The sequence below is a fragment of the Mustela lutreola genome, chromosome 8 (genome assembly GCF_030435805.1).
Source record: "Mustela lutreola isolate mMusLut2 chromosome 8, mMusLut2.pri, whole genome shotgun sequence".
Classification (NCBI taxonomy): Eukaryota; Metazoa; Chordata; class Mammalia; order Carnivora; family Mustelidae; genus Mustela; species Mustela lutreola.
Window position 1 is genome coordinate 18,011,883 of NC_081297.1, and position 23,961 is coordinate 18,035,843.

The 23,961-nt window shown below is 42.8% G+C and overlaps 1 protein-coding gene across 1 annotated transcript in view; it reads left to right on the plus strand.

Moving 5' to 3' along the window:
• Positions 1-11,984: 11,984 nt before the first annotated feature.
• The window catches only part of C8H10orf67 (chromosome 8 C10orf67 homolog), a 143,130-nt gene continuing 131,153 nt past the window's right edge, over positions 11,985-23,961 (plus strand). The window contains exon 1 of the mRNA XM_059183932.1: positions 11,985-12,205. Within this exon, the coding sequence (XP_059039915.1) occupies positions 12,111-12,205 (95 nt within the window). The 5' untranslated portion in view covers positions 11,985-12,110. The remainder of the gene's footprint in view (positions 12,206-23,961) is intronic.

A 23,961-nucleotide genomic window follows, 5' to 3' on the forward strand; every position in this document is an offset into this window, starting at 1 on the left:
TTCTTTTTCTCAAAGAGTCTGCAAGATAAGAGTGAGTTAATAGCCTTGAGTTCATTGTGATTTTTGCATTGAGAAAGAGGCTGGTCTCTGCTGAGGGAGAAGCTGTGTCCATGCGCGCCTGGGCAAGGAAAGAAAAGAAAGCCTCCTCCCCCGCACCCCCCCCCCCTCCGCCCCTGCTACATCTCTGCTGGGAGTTAAAAAAAAAAAAAAAATTACAGGAAAACATTGGGATGTATAATTAAGCCATTTTATTTGGACATAAAAGGAAAGTCAGAGCCCAGTGTCTAGAGGAGTTTTGAACATCTGGTTTGTTTATAATAACAATGTTCAGAGAAAATTCAGAGGAAAGAGTAAGTTCATTCATAATCCCACCTCCGTAAAACATAATCGTTTTTCCTTTTCGGTTTTATTTTGTTTTCCCCTTTCATTGTTGGGCTATTATAGCTGCAAGCCTTTTTAAATGGTTGTACTCACAGGGCACAAATAATTCCATGTCTCCCTTTTATGTGGTGGTACATAGTCTTCATAATTATTCATATTAATCATCATCCTCTTTTTATAGGGAGGAGAAACTGAGCCTTGGAAGCTTGATGATTGCTGTCCTTGACAAATTAAAGGCTCATGGCCATTTGTCAGAAAGGCAAGTCCTTAGACTAGAGCATCCAATGGCTACATTCTATTCCCTGAACTACCCAGCATGTCAGCTGATTAAGCAGGTATGCTTTAGAGATGGAGGTTAAAGAACCTAAAGAAAAACTCATTGTGTGTCTTCTACTCTCAAGACTTCACTACACACTGCGCTTATGACTTCAGATGTGTGGGGTTTCCACGCATCAAGCAGTTCTGCAACACGGGCTGGGTGTTCTACCATTTAACTCAATTCCAACACTATCCTACCAGAGATGCATCAGATCCCACAGGCTACGGGCTCAGTCCCACAAGACTGCCCTCTCCTCCCCGCTTCAGATGCCAATCACGAGTCCAGCCTGACATTTAGGTTTCTGACTGACCAGCTATAAATTGGAGGATCCCAAACTTCCCGCTCAGGATCAATTAATTTGCTAACGGGGCTCACAGAACTCAGGAAAACAGTCGAGTTACCAGGTTCCTGGTTTATTATAAGTGGATATAAGAGCCAGATGGAAGAGATGCATGAAGCCAGTGTGGGGAAAGAGAGGGTACAGCTCCCTTGCCCTCTCTGGGCTCACCTCCCCCCACAGAATCTCCATGTGTTCACCAGTCCAGAAGTTCTCCAGACCTTTCTTTTTTTGGGTATTTACAGAGCCTTCATCACAATAGGCATGATAGATTAAATCCTTGGCCTTTGGTGATTCCTTCAACCTCCAGCTCCTCCTCCCTGTCTGGATAACGGGATTTGAGGCAGAAAGTTCCAACCCCCTGATCCTGATTGGTTCCCCTGGTGATCTCCCTGATCTCCCCATCCTTGGGCTAGTCAAAAGTTCCCTCATTAACATACACTGGTGGGTTGAAAGGGATGTCTTATGAATAACGAGACACCTTTATCTCTTCTCTCTTGGGAAATTTCAAAGGTTTTTAGAATTCTGTGCCAGAAACTGGGCAAGTCTAAAATTTGTATTTCTTATAAATCACCATATCACAGGGGGTCAGGGAGCAGTCTGTGGCCAAGGAAGGGAGAAGTGTGAGACAAGCCAAGCTCACGATCTTAGACACTACTGGCCTCATTAGCTTGTTAATTGAGCTAAGCAGTCTGTCTAGAAAACAATGGAAACAAGAAACAAAAACTACAAACTCTTTCAAGCTTTGGAGTGTGAACAGATTGTTAAAAGAGGAAAATAATAACAAATAAAACCGCGTTGACATCAAGATAAGGAGGGGTTTAATTAAAATTCATTAAGACACAATAAGAAACTCTAGGCTTCTAGCAGGTAAAAGGAACTTTGCCAATGAATTATTCAAGAAGAAACGAGCTGAATGAGGAAATGCGTCTTGGCAACAGTTCAGACTTTCTCCCCAGGTAATGGTATAACAAAAAGTAACAAAGAAGCATGTTTGTTACTTGAGTACTTTGCACGTGGTACAAACCAACTTGGCATTAGTCTTCCCATTATTGTTTGAGACTTTCAAATAACAGAGGGGAAAAAAAAAACCCACTAGGAATAAAATCTTCCATTTTAAAATCAGCAAAAACAGCTTTTAGAAAAGTTTAGAACCTATGTGAATCCCCTTTTCTGTGATTTTAAACAACAATGTTAAAGCATACAAATTAAACAGTTATAAGCACTGTTTAGATGCCCAATGCAACGCTTATTCCACTTACATAAAGAAAAATAAGTCCTTTTCTGAAGATGTAATAATCCAGTGGGATAGGGTGGTGTCTACACAACTAATAATAACACTCATTGGCATGCCACACCATGCCGCTTTCCTGGGAGCACAATATATCTTTAGCCTTTGTTCATGCTGTTTCTATAATGGACTCCCTTTTTCTGTTCACTTATCCAGACTATACTCAGGCTCTATGTCCTGAATCTACGCCAGCTTTTGCATGAAATGAGCACTGAGTATGCCTCCTTTTTTTTTTTTTTTCTTTGTTAGAATTTACTTTTCTTCACATTTCCTATAGTTTTTGGAGTCTTCACTGTACAAAGTAGCACTTTGTTATAGACCATTGTACAAGAACCTGTATCATGGGATACCTGAGTGGCTCAGTTCGTTAAGCATCTGCCTTCAGCTCAGGTCATGATCCCAGGGCCCTGGGATCGAGTCCCACATTGGGTTTTTCTGTCTGCCTGTCAACTCTCCTTGCTTGTGAGCATGCGCTCTCTGACAAATAAATAAAATCTTTAGAAAAAAAAAAGATCATGTATCATTTTACACATATTAGTTTTGTCTTTTTCAATAATGTATACGTTTCCAGATCACACCTTTCCTCTGTCCTGTGACTTTTTATTTATTAATTTATTTTTTAACCACCTGTGTCCTATGACTAACTTAATACTAATACTTAAAACTTAATACTAAATACTTGTTGTGTGATTGGGTCTGTTGTTCTCATTTAGCTACCTATACTCCTAAAATCCTAATTGATTAGAACTCCCTTTTGCTCAAGAGAAGGCAGTCTTTTGTTCTATTCAGGCCTTCAACTAATTGGATGAGGCCCACCTCTATTATGGGGAATAATATGTTTTATTCAAAATCTACAAATTTCAGTGCTAATCTCCTCCAAAAACACTACCACAGAATGAGATTAACATTGAACTCCCGCCTTTCTCACAGGTCTTCTTCCGCTCTGACTGGACTGGCAGTATTTCCTCTCCTAAAGACTCGTGTATATGTTCCTAAGCAAATCGTTCCATTCAACTGGACTTTCTTTGAGCCTGATTTTCTCATGTGAGAAAGGAAGATAATGCTATTACACAAGGTTGAGTTAATAATATAAAGGAGAGAAGCGTTCTCCGGACCTTAATGACCTGTGCAGACACCGGCTATCATTACCATTGTCCCCATCCGTGATAATATCCCCATCACTTTGAAACTACTTAGAAACTTGCAAAATTGCTTACGAAGGGTGATATCATGGAAAGAATACTGGTAGATATTACTAGTGCTCACTGATGTCAGTTTCCTTCCACTTCCTGAGCGCTTGCAAGAATAACTTTTCTAGTCCTCTTTGCAGACCGTAGAGCTATGTGGCTCTTTCTCATCAGTGGAGCCGGTGGAAGGGGTCAGTGTGTTTAATTGTCAGCTCTTGATTCTTTCTCCTTTCTTCTCTTCATTGTTGCTTTTTGTTTTGTTTTGTTTTGTTTTTAGAGAGAGCAAGAGAGCGAGATAGCAGGGGAAGGGCAGAGAGAGAAAGAGAATCCTCAAGCAGACTCCCTGCTGAGTGCAGAGCCCGATGTGGGCCTGGATCCCAGGACCCTGAGATCATGACCTGAGCTGAAACCAAGTGTTGGATGAGCAACTAACAGAGCCACCTAGACGCCCCAATAAAAAGAAGTTTCTAGCAACTGGATCCCTACGTAGTAGTGTGGAGCAGAATTCCCTGCCAACTCTGTGGAGTTGATAGTATGAGTGAAAAAAATTTTTAATTAAAAAAAAAGCCAAAAGGAAATGAAATCCTAGATGGAGCTATATATAGTCTAACTACCTAAATGCCCTTGAGTGACTGGACTGAACTTTACTATTTCTAAGGTCCCTTCAGCTCTGAAAACTCTGACATTACAACAACACACAGCATCTCATGCAAGTTACAAAGAAATGTCACCTTGTGTTTAAGGCATAAAATGAAATTTCACTTACATCCAACCATCTCAGAGAATGAATTCAGCTAGAATGACTTTTATTATTTTTCTTAAAGATTTTATTTATTTATTTGACAGAGAAATAGAGCACAAGTAAGCAGAGCGGCAGGCAAAGGGAGAGAGAGAAGCAGGATCCCTGGTGAGTAGGGAGCCCAATGCAGGGCTCGATGCCAGGACCCTGGGATTATGACCCGAGCCGAAGGCAGCACCCTCACCAACTGAGCCACCCAGGTGCCCCTAGAATAACTTTTAGAATTGAAACACTGCTTTATGCACACACCTGCCTTTTAGAGAGAGTGTGTTCAGCATAGTGGCATTAAACATAATTAGTGATTCATGGGCATTATTGTGAACCTTAGTTATTTTATAGTGATATCCTCAGGGTCAGTGACAAGTGGAGGTCTTTTTGCTCCTCACAATGACCTAAACCTCTCATGTTATCTGAATTTTTGCTGTGGAATTTTTTAGACGTTCAGTGCCCTTGTGTCAGCTGTCAATGTGGTGATCATCTTTAGTAGCCTGTTTCCCCACTTTTATTGGCTGAAGAGATAGAAAGCAGATTTCCAACTCTGTTGGAATTGTACATAAGATTATATAGGGTCTAAGTAACAGGTTAAGAAGCTTTCCTAGGAGTCAAGCAATTAAGATTTAAGCATGAACTTTGTAGCCTCTTTAGACACACATACATTTTGCTTGATTTCCTGTTCTTGTGAATATCTCACAAAGGTGAATTTCTCTTATAAACAGTCTCCAGTAATACAGGGGGTTAATGTGTTTGATTCTCTACAGCAACCCCAACAACTCAGATACATAATTAAGTGGCTAATATATGCTTGACAGCTTGAGAGGTACCTCATAGGCTATTGCAAGAATGAACATTGTGTGAAGAATGGAAATAATTTGTTCCTCATGACAGTTCCATGAGGCAGTATAGCGTAACAATTAAGCACGTAAGTTCTGGAACAAGACTGTCTGTGTTCAGATCCTAGTTTCACCCCTTCAAACTGTGAACTTGGACAAGTAAATCACCCTACTGGTTTCTCCATCTTCTCCTTTTTAAATTACAGCTCATTAAAGTGATGTGTTAAATGCTTGGAAAATTTCCTGACACATAGCAAGCATTCGGTAAATATTGGACTTGTGATGATTATTTTTCTCAGTCTTATAAATAAATATATTTGCTGTATTCGTCAGGGTTCTCCAGAGAAACAGAATCAATAAGAAAGATTTATTATGAGGGGTTGGTTCATGTGATGATGGAGACTAAGAAGTCTTACAACCTATTGTTTGCAGGCTGGAGGCCCAGAAAAACCAGTGGTGTGGTTCCAGTCCACATCTGGAGGTCTGAGAACCAGGAGACCTTGGTCTAAGTCTCTGTCCAAGTCCAAAGGCCAGGGAACCAAAAGCATCAATGTCTGAGGGCAGGAGAAGATATATGTCCCACCTCAAGCAGAAAGCAAAGTAGCCCTTCCTCCACCGTTGTGTTCTACACAGGCCCTCAGCAGATTGGGTGACGTCCACTCACATTGGTAACTGGGATTTTCTTTACTCGGTCTACTGATTCAAACGCTCATCTCTTCTAGAAACACCTGCAAAGACATATCCAGAAATAATGCTTTACCAGCTATCTGAGCATCCCTTAGCCCAGTCCAATTGACTTGTAAAACTAACCATCACTTTCACTATTATTGATATTAAGAGCTGCAAAGAATATAAGGGTATCCTTTGATTAATTTATGAATTTTTCAGTGGTCACTGTGTTAGTCAGAGTTCTCCAGAGAAACAGAACAAGTAAGATGACCGTATGTAATATACAGATAGATTTATTTCAGGGAATTAGTTCACACGATTATGGAGGTTGCCAAGTCTAAAATCTTCAAGGTGGGCAGGAAAGCTGGAGATCTAAGGAAGAGCTGATGCTACAGTTCAAGTCCAAAGGGCAACTGCTGCAGGAGCCCTTTTGCTCAAGAGAAGGCAGTCCTTCATTCTAGTCAGGCCTTCAACTGATTGGATGAGGCCCAACCATACTATGGAGGATAATATGTTTTTTTTTCAAAATCTACCAGTTTCAATATTACTCTCATCCAAAAAACACCACCAAAGAAACATCTAGAATAATATTTAACCATATGTCTGGGCACTGTGGTCCAGTCAAGTTGACATATAAAATTAGCCATATAGTCAAGAACGATCTTTCCTTATTGGGTCAATGTTTTCCATTGGTGGCTTGAACCTAGACCTAGAATTTCCTGAGGGAAATTACCTTGCAAACCTTCCCTTCTCTTCATTTATACATTTATCATGGGAATTTCCTTCTTCATAAAGAATGACACAGCAGATTAGCAGGTCTCTCTGGCCCAAACATCTTCTCCCATTACCATGAGATGTAGGATTTCCTGTAGCCATCAAGATTGGCAGCTTGAATTAATCTCTCCTTGCCCCCTAGAAATAGCAGCTAACAGTATTTTCATGCCTAATTCTCTAATACCTACCACTGAGCTGCACGATGTTTTAGGAATTACTCTTTGAAGAAACTTATTCAGAATTTCTCCACCACTGATTCATTTGACAAATACGTATTGAACATTTACTACCTGGGTGGCCCTAGGTTGGGCTGGGGACACAAGGTTGAATTAAACAGATACAGATCTTACATATCAAAATCAGTTACATTAAAGAAGTTTTTATTCTTTCTTCTGGCTTCCTAGATAACTGACCTAGTTTGGTCACAGGCAATTCTTTGCATTGATGTTATATTTTTCAAGGAAGTTTGACGAAGGTAATGACTAGCTGTGTCCCCAACACCTTGCTCTCAGCTTATATGGAAAGCCAGTCTCCCACATTTATTTTTAAATCCCTCCCGTGCAAGAAGACCCCAAACACTTTATGCAGCCTGTTTGTGGAGGTCTCCAGAAACCTAACTTTCTGTCCTTTCAGGTGAACTACCAGCAGCATGAATGATTCCCTTGAAGCAAGATCCCATGTCCTGTTAGTAGGCATCAGGTCATTACAAAAAGCAAAGGCTGGGGCGCCTGGGTGGCTCAGTGGGTTAGGCCTCTGCCTTCGGCTCAGGTCATGATCTCAGGGTCCTGGGATTGAGTCCCGCATCGGGCTCTCTGCTCGGCAGGGAGCCTGCTTCCCTCTCTCTCTCTCTCTCTGCCTGCCTCTCCATCTACTTGTGATTTCTCTCTGTCAAATAAATAAATAAAATCTTTAAAAAAAAATTAAAAAAAAAGCAAAGGCTGGACAGAGGACTGGCAGGGGATCAAGCTCAAAGCCCCATCCCTCAGGGTTTAAGTTCCAGCTTCCACAAGACTCTTGAAGACTGTTCCTGGAAAGTAGGAGGAATTCCGAACTATTTTGGCTGGCCTACGTATCTCGGAGATCTTTAAATTCACCAATTCGAGCCCACTTTTAACAGCTACTGACTAGTCAATAGGCCACGCCACTCCCCAGTAAAAACCCTCTGCTGATATTCAGTACATTAACAAGCATAGTGGTGGCTCGTTGATCTAGAACAGTTAACAGAAGCTTGCAGTAGTCCCTTCTGAAGTGAGGACTTCCTGACTTGAGCAACAGTGGCGGTGCCATTCCTTGACTGTGCACTCCTTTTTCTTTTTTTTAAGATTTCATTTATTTATTTGAGAGAGAGAGAGAGCATTAGCATGGAGAGGGAGAAGCAGACACCCCACTGAGCAGGGAGCCTAATGCGAGACTCCAGCCCAGGACCCTGAGATCATGACCTGGCAGAAGGCAGAGGCTTAACTGACTAAGCCACTATGCTTAAATGACTAAACCCCTTGACTGTGCACTTTTGATCAGGACCTTGGTATAGCAGAACCCACGTCACACACATCCCTCTGAGGGCCCAATGAAACATTTCTAGGTAAATAAACAGGCGTAACAATAACAAACCCAAATATCACACTACTGTATTTGCCTATGTCCTATATCCCCATGAGTTCTTAAAATTGCTAAATTAGAATGTTAGAAATGTTAGATTAGAATTAGAATGTTAGAAATTACCACATTTCTCAGAGTTTGAGCGTAAAGACAATGAGGGGTGTTAGTGTTGCGATACCAGGAGCACTAGTGGGAGAGCCAAGCTAAGCATCCAGGCAAAGCCTCACCTGGTGGTTCGTTTTGGGGAAACGAGTCGAGTCCTCCTGTGGAAGGTCTAAATACTGTATCTTATCAGTTCCCTTAGGTCAGGACAAAGGGAATACTCACGCTAACCAAAACCACACGTTCGCTGTCTACATTTATTCCTTTTTGTGAATCCATGTACCCGAGAATCTGAATTATCCTTTGGCCCTGGAAAAAAGAACAGAGCACCACATGGTCCTATGTAGGTAATTTACGGCAGTCTGATGAATATTCTACTCCTCGTGACAGTAAATCCCTCTGTGGTCTGATGAAATGGAGCCCCCAGTAGAGATCTTTGTCTCATAAATTCTTATTATTTATGTCACCGATTCTAAGATCCACATCTTTATCATCTTTGGGTGAAATCTTAGATTGAATGAACTATGGCAATTGCCCTTTCCTTACTCTCCATCAGGCCTCTACCTTTCCTGAACCACTCACTGCCTATTGCAATGCATGCCTTGCAGACTTGCTAGGTTATGTTCAAGTATGCAGATTGTCCACAGTCTGTTGACGAGACAGAGATTTCCTGAATTTCCCTCAGCAGCAGGGTCACAAATCTTCTCACAGGTGGACTCATTTCTGCAGATGAGAAAGCGCTACTATTTTCTTCACATTTTTTACTCATCTCCCTTTTAAACATCTAGACTAGCTCCACATAGAAGATATCCTCTACCGCAGTGCTCAAGGACATTTGGCAGCAAGATCCAAATTCCACATCAAGACTGCTCCTGCCCAGACTCCCACTGTGCCTCCCATCTTGGTTTTCGGCATTAGCCATGTGAAAACACTTACTGATGGATTTTTACGAGAGTGGATATGTTATGTCATGGCAGCAAAATTTAAGACATGAAAATGCTCTAGTCTCAGGAGTTTTTCCATACAGGATTTAGTCGCATAATATTGTCCTGGCTAAAGACCTTGCTATTTCCTTTCCCAAACCTTTATTTAAGAACTTTGGTTATGGATGGAGCAGAACATAAAACAAGTTTACCTGACAGAGCCTGCACCACATAATCATAGATTACAGCTGGTGATAAAAGAAAAATAAGCACTTTACATATGATGACACCAGAAAGAATTTAAATTACAAACCTAACCTCAAACCTCTTGGCTTTTATTAGACTACAGGACTGATAATATCCATCTGGAATATATAAATTACTATGTTCAGAGTCAGCACTTGACTCCTAATCAAATCCTCATGCTATTTAATCTGAGATGTTATCACTTTTAATAATTGGTAGGTGATCTTTTCAATATAAATATACATTATATTTATACTTGTTTCAAGGGGCAGTTGAATATTTTAAATTGTGCCATAAATCCTGTTAATTTAAAAAGTAAAAATTATTTTAGCTTATGAGACATTCAACTTTTAAGAAATGGAAGACTTTAAGTGTTGTATTCCTTAATTGTGGTTTAGAAAGGAGGAACACACTCCTTGAAGGCCTGGTTAGTATTTGTCTTGTGTCCTACACGAGCTATGTGCTTTTCCCCCTTTATAGATTGCTACCAAGCACCCTGAGAAAAGTTCATTATCCAGTTTTTACTGGTGAGAAAAAAGAGGCTCTGAAATGTTAAATAACTTGCCCAATGTTCTAAAGCAACTAAATTTCAGGGGAGTCTTTCTTTCTTTCTTTCTTTAAATGTTTACTCCAGAGCTCATGAGCTTTCCACTAAAAACTATCAATTAATTCATCATGTGATACAAAGAGCCTGGGTTTAGTACGACAGATGGTTTGACACTGCTCAACCCAGTTGTTATAGGCGAGAATATGATTTGAAATGAACAATTTCATAAGACAGAACACCCAGAGGTAAGTGTAGGTAACTGACAACAAGGGAAGTGTTAGGTAGTTAATAGTTTCAAAAACAGTCATGCTCATAACTTGTTCTCCTAGACACTGAAATCTGAAACTCTGCGATATGCTATAGCAAGGCTTCAAACAAAGAGGTTTTGTTCAGTTCATGTTTTTGTGGGATGGTGTAACTATGCAGTCTATATCAGTCAACAAAGGCAGCACAGAGCTGACCAATGACTCATGAAGTCGTTGGTGAGACCGACCTTCTCAGTTTCAAAATATACATTTCCAGCTGCATTAATGAAACAGTCAACAGCTTATCACTGACTTTTTACTACCTTGGCCTGGTCCTAAGCAAATTGGGTTTTTAATTTTACCTTGGAATTTATCTCTTTATTTAAAATTTTTATATGCATTGTGGTAAAAAAAAATCACTTAAGATAACTTATTATAGATTCATACATTTCTATCTTTTAAAATACTTTTTAAAAAAATATTTTATTTATTTATTTGACAGAGAGAGATCACAAGTAGGCAGAGAGGCAGGCAGAGAGAGAGAGAGAGGAGGAAGCAGGCTCCCCACTGAGCAGAGAGCCCGATGTGGGACTCGATCCCAGGACCCTAAGATCACGACCCGAGCCGAAGGCAGCGGCCTAACCCACTGAGCCACTCAAGCGCCCCACTTTTAAAATACTTTTTGATTATATGGTAAAATTTCCCTCAAGAGACTTAGAAGTTAGGTTTTGAAAACAAAAATCTATGTGGAGTAAAAGTAACTTTTTCTTCTCTCTTCATCTTCTCAAAGGAAAACAGAACTTTACAGAAGATTATGTTGGTATAGGTTATATATATATTTTTTCCGTTTGGGGCCTTCATTTTGTCTTTCAATATAAGAGTTATGTTAATGCTACAGTAACTTTCTTTTTATATTCTGGGCTTCCAACATCAAACTAAGTTCATTTTCACATAAGAGAGAAAAACTGCTGTCTTCCTGTAGGTCATATACTGAAGTAGAAATGGGGTATACTTAGCCCTAAAACCAGCAAATGACATACGGATGATGTTAGAAAAGATACATGGTACATAATTTGAACAACCGTTTCATTATTACACAGTTTATTATTGTAGAAACTTTGTAAAGATAAATTCCACACTACCCTGTAGAGTTTCAAACTTAACGCCTGAGTTCTGACCTTCAATATTAAATAGAGATGTAGGCCGTATAATCTCTGCAAAGATTTTTTTTTTTTTTTTGGTCCATGAAGCGCCTGCGTCTGGGGTCGAGCGGCAGGTGTAGGCAATTCACCAGGGCGCTCACTTCCTTTTTAGTCTGGCATTGCTCTGGGGCCAAGGCTCATTATGTCCTAAGCAGGGAAGGTTATTACCAGGGGGCGCTGTTCCTCCTCCTCCCCGAGGCTGCCCTCCAGCGAGGGGCGCAAGGCCGGGAAGACGAGGGTCCCGGCGCGCGGAGGGGTGCTCGCGTGCAAAGGGAGACGCTCAGGAACCCAGCGAGCGCGCCGGCCTGGAGGGAGGCTGAGCGCAGAGGCCCCAGAGAACACAAGGTGAGGAGAGCCTGGAGCGCGGAGGGACCTCGCAGGGGTGTCTAGACGAGTCCAGCTTTCTTGGGGACATTTCAGCGGCGGCCTGGCCCGTGGGTGTCCGGCACAGAGCGCGCCCCGTCCGGCAGCACTGAGGTCGGCGGGCCGTGGGAGCTGGCCGCGTCCGCTCCGCCGCGCCGCTGCCGCTTCCCGCGCTCCGCCCGCCCCTCCCCCCGGGGTCGCCATGGCAACGCACGCCGGGTTCTGGACTCCGAAACTCCCGCGAGCCCGCAGCTGCGCGGGAGGCCCACGGCCCCAGCCGCCAGCCCCGGGCTCCGATGGAGAGCGAGGACGACGCGCCCGAGACCCGGGAGTGCCGGATGATCCTCGAAACCCTCGAGTCGACTATTGAACAATTCCGGTTCAGCCCCAGGTGACCCGAGACAGCCGCCGCGCCCCCCGCGGCGCCACCTCCCCTTCCCTCCTGGGTCCGCCCGTCCCCCGCGGCACCACGCGCCCCGCGCCCCTTTCTCGCGACTCCCTCCCGCGCTCCAGGCCCGCAGGCCGGCTGGTTTGATTTCTCAAGTGTATTCACATAAACTGAGAGCAGGGACTCTGGAGCCACAGTGCCTGGGTTCAAATCCTGCGACCCTCTCCAGGGCCCCTGAGTCGGGCGAGTTCCTTGAAAACTTGTGTCGCAGTTACTTCATGAGAAGACCACGGACAGGGCGGTGGACGATGCTGCTTCGTAGTTCAGAGAATCTGAAATGAGTGCATCCGTGTACCCTGTTTGCAAGAGCGCCGTATGTATGTACACATAGTGCCCTCTAGGTGTTAGCCAACATCACCTTGAGCCTTTCGTTACCTTTCCTTGCTCTCATCATCCTTTGCGCCTCTCTGTCCACAGTTTGTTCAGATAATGTAGAGCTGATGTATCCGGGAAAATGTGTTTTTCCTTCCAGAAACCTGTTAAAATCAGTAAGTGGCCAGCACTAGATCAGCTACTGTGCAGGCACTTAGAATTCCCTAAATCAAGGGCTCCATGGTGCCCTGAGGCTCCAGAGTGAGAAGAAAGGACCAGCGCGGTACTGGTCGCGTGGTGGGGACTGACCCAGGGAGTCAGTGCTGCCCGCCCAGCGGAAGGGGGTGCATTTGTGAAAATAGATCAGGGTAGACCTAGGATTGGTGGTTGTGGAAAGCACATTATTGGCAGCAGCCCATAATAACACCAGGGGCACGGTGTCTAACCTGTTCTGCTTGTTTACTGATAGCAATGACTTCCTGCCTTGGATTCCTGGGCTTTGCCTGGTGTGGAGCTCAGCAGCAAAACACACCGCTGCGCCCAGTGGACAGAACTAGGATGCCAGGTGCTCAGTTAATGCACAGTGCCTGAACAAAGGACTCACTGAGGCCAATGTTAATTTCTCTTCCCCCACAGTGCTAGAGGGGGCTGTGCTGGTGTCTGGGAGGCGTGGGAGAGGCTGGAGTAGGGACTGCAGTCCTGGGTTTCAGGCAGAGTTTGGCACTGGGCAAGCAGCGATCTACAAACCCTCTGAAGGCCCGCCTTTGTCAAGTTTACATTCTAGTCAGGAAACCAATGATAAGCAAGCAAAGCATGTAATAAAGAAGTTAGTGGTACGTGCTAAGGAAGGAACAGCGGGGAGGGGGCAGAGGCACTGGTGTGCGGGGCAGGGAAGTGGATTGTAATTTTAGATACTGTGGCCCAGGAAAACTTCTCAGAGATGATGTTGGGGTGAGAACCTGCAGGCTTGACGGAAGAACCATTCTGATGTATCAGGGAACGAAGTGTTCCAGCCAAAGAACAGGAAGCAGGAAGGGGTGGGCCCGGGTGTTGCAGGCCCAGCAAGGAGCCCCGGGTGGCTGGAGCCCAGGGAGAAGGGGACAGCAGAGGAGAGGTGAGAAGTAAAGGGACCATGCCAGGCAATGTCACTGACTGGCTGTCCCACAGTTTAACTCTATTCTGACACTCTGCTACCTAGAGACGGCGTCACTTAGCACAGGTGAAGGGCCCAGTCCTACAAGACTGCCCCCGCCTCCAGAAGGCAATCGCAAATCAAGGTTGTTACCTGTGCTTCTGACCATTGGGTCTGAAATTACAGGTTTCCATAACCCCTGCTGTGGGTTCAATTAATTTCCTAGAGCCACTCAGAACTCAGAAAACCAATTTACCTACAGGTGACTAGTTTGTTACAAAAAATATTAAAGGATACAAATGAAAGGCCAGATAAAGAGATTCTTAGGGTACAGTCTTGAAGGGTCTGGAGCAGAAAAGCTTCTGTCCCCATGGAATATGGAGAGTGCCACCCTCCTGGGTCCTGGATGTGTTCTGCTTCACCCACCAAGAAGCTCGATGAAACTTGTAGTTTGGAGGTTTTTTATGGAAGCTTCATTACATAGGCCAAATTGATGAAATCATTGACTTTTGGTGATTGGGTCTAACCTCCTTCCCCTCCAGAGGGGGATGTAGGAGTGGGACTGACTGGTCCCACCCTCGAATTGTGGTTGGTTTCCCTGGCAACCCGACTCCATCCTTAGGGTCTTTCCAAAAGTGCCCCCTTTTAACATGGACTCAGCCCTGGTTCAAAGGAGTATGTTATGAATTACAAAAGACCCACAGGTCACCCTTTTTCCACACTGAGACTATTTCAGGAACTGAGGACAAAATACCAAATATAACAAGAGATGATCCCCTTGCTCGGGTCACTTAGGAAATTCTAAGATTCTTGGGAGCTTTGAGGCCAGAACTGTGGATGAAGACTAAAATATTTATTTCTTATTATAAATCATACTATCAAAGATGGGAAGCCGAGAGGGGGATTGGTGCAGACAAATGATTTGACAAACTGAATCTTTCAACAGGATTACTCTGGCTGCTGTTTTGATAATAAGTTATAAGGAAGATAAGGGCAGGGAAACCAATTAAGAGATGGGGGTAGAAGTAGCTTTTGCTTTACCTTGAAGGTTCTTGGATGAGATCAACCTCCTTATAAAAGACAGATTAATAGGAGAAGAATAAAACAGAAGTTTAATGCCTCTTGTATATATGGGAGATAACCAGGAAAACAGAGTAACTCCCCCCAAATGGCCCAAGCCACCCCTTTAAATACCACCACCTAAAGACAAAGGATGGGGATTCGATTGGGGGTGGTGAGTTATGGAAAGTTGCCAGGAAAAGCACAGTGAACAGAAGTATGGCTGTCACGCAGATTTTAATTGGTGCCTTCTTTATTGATAAGATTCTCCTGTGATTTACTCATCCTTTTCTTCCTGGTCTAGAGAAGGAGACACTTACAAATGGGGCCGTCCTTCATAAATGTAAATTTCTCTTCCAAGGGAGTAACTTCTACTTTGTTTGCAGAACTTCTCCTGTGTCTGCAGTTCTCAAAATAATAGCTCAAAATAATCCTTGTGCCAAAGAGGCATATTTTGGGGTGCTATATTCTGCTCCCCTTCAAGTCGGATGTTCAGAAGAGAGGTCCAGACTGGTTGTATCAGTTTGGGAGTAATTAGCACAAAGAAGGTTGTAGGGGTGGAGGGCTTGGTGAGATCACCTAGGAAGTGGGAGGGACAAAGAGACGTGTCTTCTTCGAAGAGGAAAAGAGGGAAGCAGTGTTTTCCTTATTTAAAATTGAACAGTACACCATAGCGAAAGTTTAGCACACCTAATACCATTTTCTCTGACTAATTCGTTAATAAGCATTTGTTAGGATAGATTATTTTGGGATCCAGTGAGAAGTGTCATTGCATTCTATTAATAAATATTCATGGGTCTGTTTTCTGTGCTAAATTTACATGTTAATTTCCTATCTCGTTTATTCAAAAAACATAATTGTCATCTTTCCAAGACTGTATTTTATGCATAACAACTAAGCCATTATTCAGAAATCGAATTGCCAGGACTATAAATAAGGCCTGTGTAGGAGCCACTTAGCTAATTTGTTGTGATGTGGGTTTCATTCTAGGCAAGGAGGTTGCCATTTAAAATCAGAGACATTTGGAATTTGACGGGAAACTGAAGAATGAACCTTCATGTCTCACTTAGGTTCTGAATGAGCCAGATCTTTCTGAGTCAGCTATACAAAATTGAAGACTCAAGGGACCTTAGAGCCATGAGCCATTTCTCCCTAGGGATGGACAACTGGGATCTGTCCCTTCAGGCTTATGGTTTTAGAAGAGTTCTTTCCTCTCTTCAAACCTCGAGTTCTGTATCTTTGAAACAAGAAAGTTAGTCTCTCTCTTATGAGATTATTGGGAGGATGATCTGAAGAGAAAATGCTTATGTTAGTGCATATATCTTAACAATCCACGTGGGACAAGTTAAACACTCAATAAGTAGCACTTAATATAATTAACTCTGTAGGAGGTATCTATCACATTTTTGGATTTGATTTTAAAGCATTATATTGTAGTGTTATAATATTAGGATACCATATAGGAATAACTAAAAACATTATTCCAAGTTTTAAATAATATCCTGAAAATATATGTATTTGGGGTGGTTTCCTTACACTTTTAACTTATTTTTTCCAGCTTTATTGATATGTAATTGACATGTAACATTATATATTCATAATAGCTACCGACATTCCCTAAACCTACTGCCCACAATAGATTTTTTTTTTTTTTAATGGAAAAGAAAGAACATACTTGTTCAAGCTTAAAGAAAGATGAAGTTGTATAGTTAAAAGGAGCTGCTTGGCATTGGGGAGGCTAAAGGATTGCATTTGTAGACAAGGAGGATGAAGTGTGATGTCTGTTGAAGGTGCAGTGTTGTAGAATATAAGGAAACAGGTTGAGTGACTGACTGTTTGTATTTATTATGATGATCTAGCACTCAGGATCTAGACCGGAGCCAGAAACCTCACCAGTATTTGAATGGGGGAAATATTTCCTGTTCCTTATTAAATATTAAGAAGTATTGGGGGGCGGGGGAAGAAGAAGGAGAAGCATTTTTAACTAGTAAAAGGCAGTAAAGGACTCTATGCGGTCTTGTAATAGCAAATGCAGAATGGAGCTGTGATCCCCAGGGCAGAAGAAGAGTAAACAAGAAAGGAAGTAAGAACTCAGAAGACCCTCACTCCCCCTCGATCCCACTGCCACCCAAGGCAGAGATTAAGACGTCTTGGGAGAGGACTCGGCTGGTGGCGGAGAAACTGGTCAGAGGGTGCTGGCCGGAGCTGAGCCACGGGGTGGCTTGTTGAGAGGCTGAAAGATACAGGCAGACTAAGGTTCCTCACCCAGCCAGGAGATCCAAATCTTCATTCCTGAAGGTTCTGAGTTCTCAAAAATAACCCTCCTTGGGCACCTGGCTGACTCTATCAGTGGAACCTGCGACTCTTGATCTTGGGGTTGTGAGTTCGAGCCCCAGGTTAGGCGTAGAGATTACTTAAAAATAAAATCTTTAGGGGCACCTGGGTGGCTCAATGAGTTAAAGCCTCTGCCTTTGACTCAAGTCATGATCCCAGAGTCCTGGGATTGAGCCCGGCATTTGGCATCTCTGTCTACTTGTTCTCTCTGTTTGTCAAGTAAATAAATTAAAAAAAAAAAAAACTTTAAAAATAAATTTTAAAATGTTCCCTCTACCCTTCAGGTTCTTGGCTGAGACTCCCTGTAATAAAAGATTAACAGGAAAAAGACAAAGAAGTTTAATAACATATATACCTCCTGTATACATGCAAGATACCTAGGAATATTTAGTAACTCCCTGAAATGGCCCAATCTACCACTTTTAATATCATCTCCACCTAAAGGCAAAGACAGTGTTGGAGGATGAGGGGGGAGCCATTTTGGGAGGTTGTCAGCAAAGCCCAGGAAAAGGTGGGCGCTCTTGTTATGCACATTGAAGTCCTTGTTCAGTTTCTGGAGATGGAGTGGTCCTCTCTTCCTGGTTCAGCGGGGGAGACAGGCTTACACATGGAGATACCCCTTATAAATGTACGTGTCCCTTACAAAAGGGCGACTTCTACTGTGTTTTTAGAGCTTCTCCTATGCCTGCTGGTCCTTTGAAATACCTACCTCAAGACAGTCCTTCTGCCAAAGAGGTGTATTTGAGGGTGGCAAATTCTGCTCCCCAGTGGCAATGTAGAGAGCAAAATGGAGTCTCTCATGTCAGGCAGGCCTCTGTCAAGCAATGACGCAGACAAAGTAGTGCAGCTGGGAGACAGCGCCAAGACCCACGTCAGCTGACGCCAGAGGCCTGCGGAGACCCACACCCAATTCAGTCCCTTTAGGCAGGGAAGGATTCTGCCAGAACACCTTGGGACTTTTCAGGCCCCTCTGTGTCCGACCACTTAAAAAAGGTAACTGCCACCGGAGGCTGTGCCCGATGGATCTCCAGACAGCACCGAGAACCTTCCCTGCTTGAACATCAGAGGCGGTGAGTGCCAGGGGCTGACCCGGACCAGACCCGGGCGTCAACTCAACTGCGCGCCCATAGACTGACTTCATGTTTGGGTCCTTAATTTCCTATGCCTTTCTGATCCTGTTTGTCGTGTGACTTGTCTTCTGTCCTGCTTTGTGTGCTCTGCAGGCAGCCAAGTTTAATCACAGGATGAAATGTCATTGAGTCTAGAATCCTGAACCTGCTTTATAATTGTGATTTAGGGGTATGGGGTGGCTCAGTGGGTTAAGCCTCTGCCTTCGGCTCAAGTCATGATCCCAGAGTCCTGGAATCAAGCCCCGCATCGGGCTCTCTGCTCAGCAGGGAGACTGCTTCTCCCTCTCTCTCTGCCTGCCTCTCTGCCTACTTGTGATCTCTCTCTCTGTCAAATAAATAAATAAAATCTTTAAAAAAAATTGTGACTTAACTTTGCTTTATGATTGAATAAAGCTGACATGGTGGAAACACACAACTCATGTGTGCTTCTCCACAGTGTGCTTATGACAAGTATGGAAATGCAAAGAAGCACCCCAGAGAATCCGCTGGGTTCCAGACATAGTGTTCACTGACTCCGTTGTATACTCTTCATACTCAGAATTGATCACTTCAGCCAGACCCTATTCTCTGCCTTCTGGTTCAATGACCAAAGGACCACCGGGTGGTGAGCTATCAGTTCAATTAAATCTCATCGAATTCAATGGAGCTATTGTATTTCTGGATGAAAACATTCTTCCCCTGAGAACTAAGACCTCCAAGCCAGCAGATCATAAAGTTGCTGGGACAGGAAGCAATACTCCTGGGAGCTGGTTATTAGGTATAAGAAAGAGAGAGGAGCCGCCTCTACTTCTGTCTCTGGGCTCCTGGACGGACCTGTAGCCATGGGAGAGGCAGCAGCCCATACTGATTTAAAGCATAGACTGCATCCTGTAAGACAGAAACACATCTTTTCATGGATCTGTCTCACAACTGCCATAATCAAATCCTCAGTAAGCTTTGAGGGGCCAGGCCGTACTGGGTGATGGGATATGTGATAAGACTCATCATTTCCAAGGGCATGAGCCCATTGCTGCACTTCTTTTGCTATGAAATGAGCACTTTTATCAGAAGTGAAGATGTGCACGAAGTCATGATGGTGGATAAGGCATTTTGCAATGGATGGTGATTCTGGAAGATGCATTGTGGTCGGGGAATACAAATCCATATCGCTAGACATATCCATATGTAGACATCGGCGTAGAATACTTACGTCTACCCCGGGGAGGCTGATGGCAGAGGGTCAGTGTTATCAGGCAGCCACCAAGTGGCTGGCTATCCCCACTGGTTAATACTGGCACATTAGGGACTCACTGCTGCTCTTTCTTGTTGGCTGATGAGGCATTCGGTGCTTGCCTCAGCCAGGCCAGACTCGGTAAGGTGATGTCCGCGTTGTTGAACTCCATCCCTACCACCATTGCTATTTCGTTCAAGGGCCATTGAGCGAGCCCTGGGATGGTTGCAGAAACTAACTGCTATCCAGAGTATGTCATTTCACCTGCTTCATCACTGAACACTTTCTCTGTGATGGATGCCCTTTGGTGAGTATCCAAATGGAGCACAAGTATCTTTATAGCCTGTGCCTGTTCTTTTGCTTTTTAAAAAACTTTATTTATTTATTTAGAGAGCATGAGTGGGGGGAGGGGCAAAGGGAGAGCCCGATGTGGGGCTTAATCTCAGGACCCTGAGATCTTGACCTGAGCCAAAACTTGAGTTAGACGCTTCAACAGAGCCACCCAGGTGCCCCTAACCTGTGCCCCGCAGAACTCTTCCCCGGACTTTCTTGTCACCAATCTCTCAGTCTCCTTCCTTCCAAGTCCCTGGCCATGATCCACTTAAAATTTTAGCAACAGGCATAAATTAATACAGAGACACAATTCTGGCGAGCTCTCATTCAGAAAAGTAAACAGGTGAATGTACTACTTTAATTCTCTTCAGAGGAAGGGTTTTCCTTCACGGCTGTCCTTCAAGGTCACCTCTGAGCGGGGCTGTGGGACTATAGGTATCCCCCTTCGGACGGCAGCACCTTCTGTTAACCGGGCCTGAGTCTTTCCTTTCTCAGTCAACTGATCAGACAGAGACTTCCCATGAGGCTGTACCTGTGGATTCAGGGGGAAGAGGCAATGGAGCAGGGGCTAAGGGCTCCTGGAAATGTCTTTCCCTCTGCTTGAGCCTGGTCTCTGATGTCACTTCCATCTTATGAGACTAAAGCTGCTCATGCCCAATTTTATGGTTTGGTGGGTCAGATAAAACCCAATTTATCATGGGAAATCAGGCCTGATGACTCATGTTTAGGCATTCAATCTTTTCCAGGCTCAATAGCAAGCCAGGACTGTTTCTCAAAAGGATGATAGTGATCTATACAAGAAGGTAGAAGATCTGCTCGAAAATCCTAGACGTCTCTGCTATGTTTTTCTTAGTGGTGCTTGCCAGAAGATCACAGATAATTCCTCTATTTGTCATAGACAAATAGTGCCATTATCTGCTGGATCACAACGCCCCAGTGGAAGAACAGCTTGTACTACAGTCTAGATTTCTTTTATTCCAGGCTCCCAGAAAAATGGGCAGCCTTACCTATGACTTGGAAAATGGGTTGAAGTAGCACACACAACCCTTTGACCAACACCTCCCCATTTCCCCACTTCTCAGCCTCTGCAACCACCAATCAATTCTCTGTTTTTGTGAGTTTGGGTTTTTTAGACTCCCTATATAAATGAGACAATACAATATTTGTTTTCCTCTGTCTAACTTATTTTACTCAGTATAATGCCCTCGGTGTTCATCTATGTCGTCACAAATGGCAGGATTTCCTTCCCTTTTTTAAGGTGGAAGAATATTCCATTGTATATAAACATTACATTTTCTTTACCCATTTATCCATTAATGAGCACTTGGGTTATTTCCATGTCTTGGCTATTTTTTTAAGGATTTTATTTATTTATTTGACACAGATCACAAGTAGACAGAGAGGCAGGTCGAGAGGGGGAACCAGGGTCCCTGCTGAGCAGTGAGCCCGATGCCGAACTCAATCCCAGGACCCAGAGATCATGACCTGAGCCAAAGGCAGAGGCTTTAACCCACTGAGCCACCTAGGTGCCCCTGCCTTGGTTATTTTGAATAATGTTTCAATGAATCTGGGGTTGTAAATATTGAGATAATGACTTAATTTCCTTTGAATATATACTCAGAAATGGGATTGCAAGTACATAAAGTATCCTATTTTTAATTTCTTGTAAAAGTTTCCTTTTCTTAATCAAAATTCCACTGACCAGCCTTACCTGTCATTGATGACTCCCACTTTAATGAGTCACCTCGCTGGTGATTCAAATGCGGATGCTCTATTTTCCTCATTTTTTTTTTTTACATTTATTACATTTATATACCCCATCTCCCAGTCATGCTAGCTCTGTGCTACTGCTCCTGTTTGTGACACTACCCTACAACATTCTTGGCTACTAGCCCCATTGGCCTTTTCCTCTTCATAGCTCCCAACCTTTCTCACCATGGAGAAATTCACTCATGTCATTGATCCCCATGTTGATTTCTCCACTCTGGCAAGGGAAGAGCAAGGACGGAATAGGAAGATGGAAAAGAAAGTGCCTACATGTGACTTTAATAAGTGGAACCATAGGGAGACTATATCTTAGGTTGAGGGTACTGCCCAGCTGTAGATATATTTTGAAAATATTTAATAGGTGAGTATGGTACATCAGGCATATGTAATGAGAGGGGAGTTTACCACTGCTTCAGAATATATAACGTATTTTTGTTTACTTGCTTACTGGTTGTCTCTCCCTTTAGAATGTAAGTTCCGTGAGAACAAAAACTTGGACTTGTCCACTCCTGTTATCTTTGGTGCCAGAAACCGTGCCTGGTAAACGTTAGATACTCAGTTATTCTTTGTTATATGCATGAAGCTCAGACAAGTAGTTTGCACCCATATTTTGGAGGTTAGAATAAGCAGACTGAATTTAGTTGTCTTGGACAGGGAAGGCTATCAAAGTCTTTATAGCAGGATAGTAAAACATCCTGAGTGTTAGTAAGATACCTTTAGGGACCATGGGAATGACAGATTGAAAAGACAAAAATTTGGAGGCTTGTAGTAATTTTAGGAAATGTTTATTGTCTATATTTTGTGGGATACTTGTTTGAAAATATAATGATTTTTATTTTTATTTTGTGTTTTAAAAGATTTCCAAACATGTAAAAAGAATTTCTGTAAAACGTGTTCTAGGAAAAAAACCTGCAACATGTACAATTTGTTATCAATAATAGTTGTCGTCCTAGGCGCCTGGGTGGCTCAGTGGGTTAAAGCCTCTGCCTTTGGCTCGAGTCATGATCCTAGGGTCCTGGTATAGAGCCCTGTGTCAGGCTCTTTTCTTGGTGGGGATCCTGCTTCCCCCTCTCTCTCTGCCTGCCCCTCTTCCTACTTGTGATCTCTGTCTGTCAAAGAAAGAAAGAAAGAATAGTTGTTGTCCTTTGAAAGTATCAAAAACATTTTCCTTGAAATTTTATGTAATCACCACTTACAAATTGGTTTTCTCTTATTTCTTATAAACTGCTTTAAAACATATGTTTTAAAACTTTTATCAGAACTGATCATATGATTCATCCATTTCTATAGGGTAGTCTATTATCATACTTATTTTTAACATCATAATTATAATTTAGTGGTAGTTTTCACACATGATTTTTGAAAATGGTTACAAATCTTATATGGACAAAGCTTTAAATGTTGATGATCTTTCTACTTAATTACTATATCTTAGTCTTAAAAACATTCAATATGGGGGTGCCTGGCTGGCTTAGAAGAGCTAGCAGCTCTTGATCTTGGGGTTGTGAGTATGAGCCCCATATTGGGTGTTGAGATCACTTAAATAAGTAAAAAACTTTAAAAAAAATTAAAATTAAAAATTCAATACAATTTTATTGAGAGGACTTTGTGGGTCAAGACTCTGTAGTGTGAGATCTTACCCTGCATGTAAGCTAACAAGTTTGCTTGACTCATGGCCATTAGCAGAAGACCCAAGACTCCTGGGTCAAAAACAAGACTTTATCATCATCGCGAAAACAGTATCCAGACCTTCGTATTCATTTGTGTTGATTTGCCATACCCCTCAGTGCCATGAGGGTGACACCAAAGACCTGTCATGGATACGTATACACACAGTGTGTTGCATTAAAGGAAGGGATCCCTGAGCTCCCCACTTTCATAGTAAAGAGTACCAGCCTGCTTCTTGGCAGTAGAAAGGCATTGCCTCATCCTTTAAGGTTGCTCAATGCAAACACAATTCTGAGAATGGCCTGTGTAAAGAGTGGTCAGGATTTTGCATTCTTGGCATATGCAGAAAGAATGTGCAGGGCCACTCCGGGTCCAAGGAGATTGCCTCTTCCAACAGTACTCTGATAGTGAGAAAAAAAAAAAATGTAGGCTCCTAAAATGAAATTAGAGCAAATCTAAAATAGAATTTTCTGTGGAAAAGCACCAGAAATATTAGCTGAAACTGAGATATACAATGTTACTGCTGTTCCCTGCCCATCTGGATAACGTTACTGATGAGATCTGTTATCAGGATGATATTGATGAGTGTATAGAAGATTAGTTGACAACTGAGTGAGGTTAATTGAAAATCATTATATTAAGTGTTATAAACTTAGTCACTCTTGGTTGAATATGACTACACTTCAATAGTTTTTTACAAACATGATGAAAAAATGATGATACTTCAGAACACAGTTGTTGAAATGGACAACTG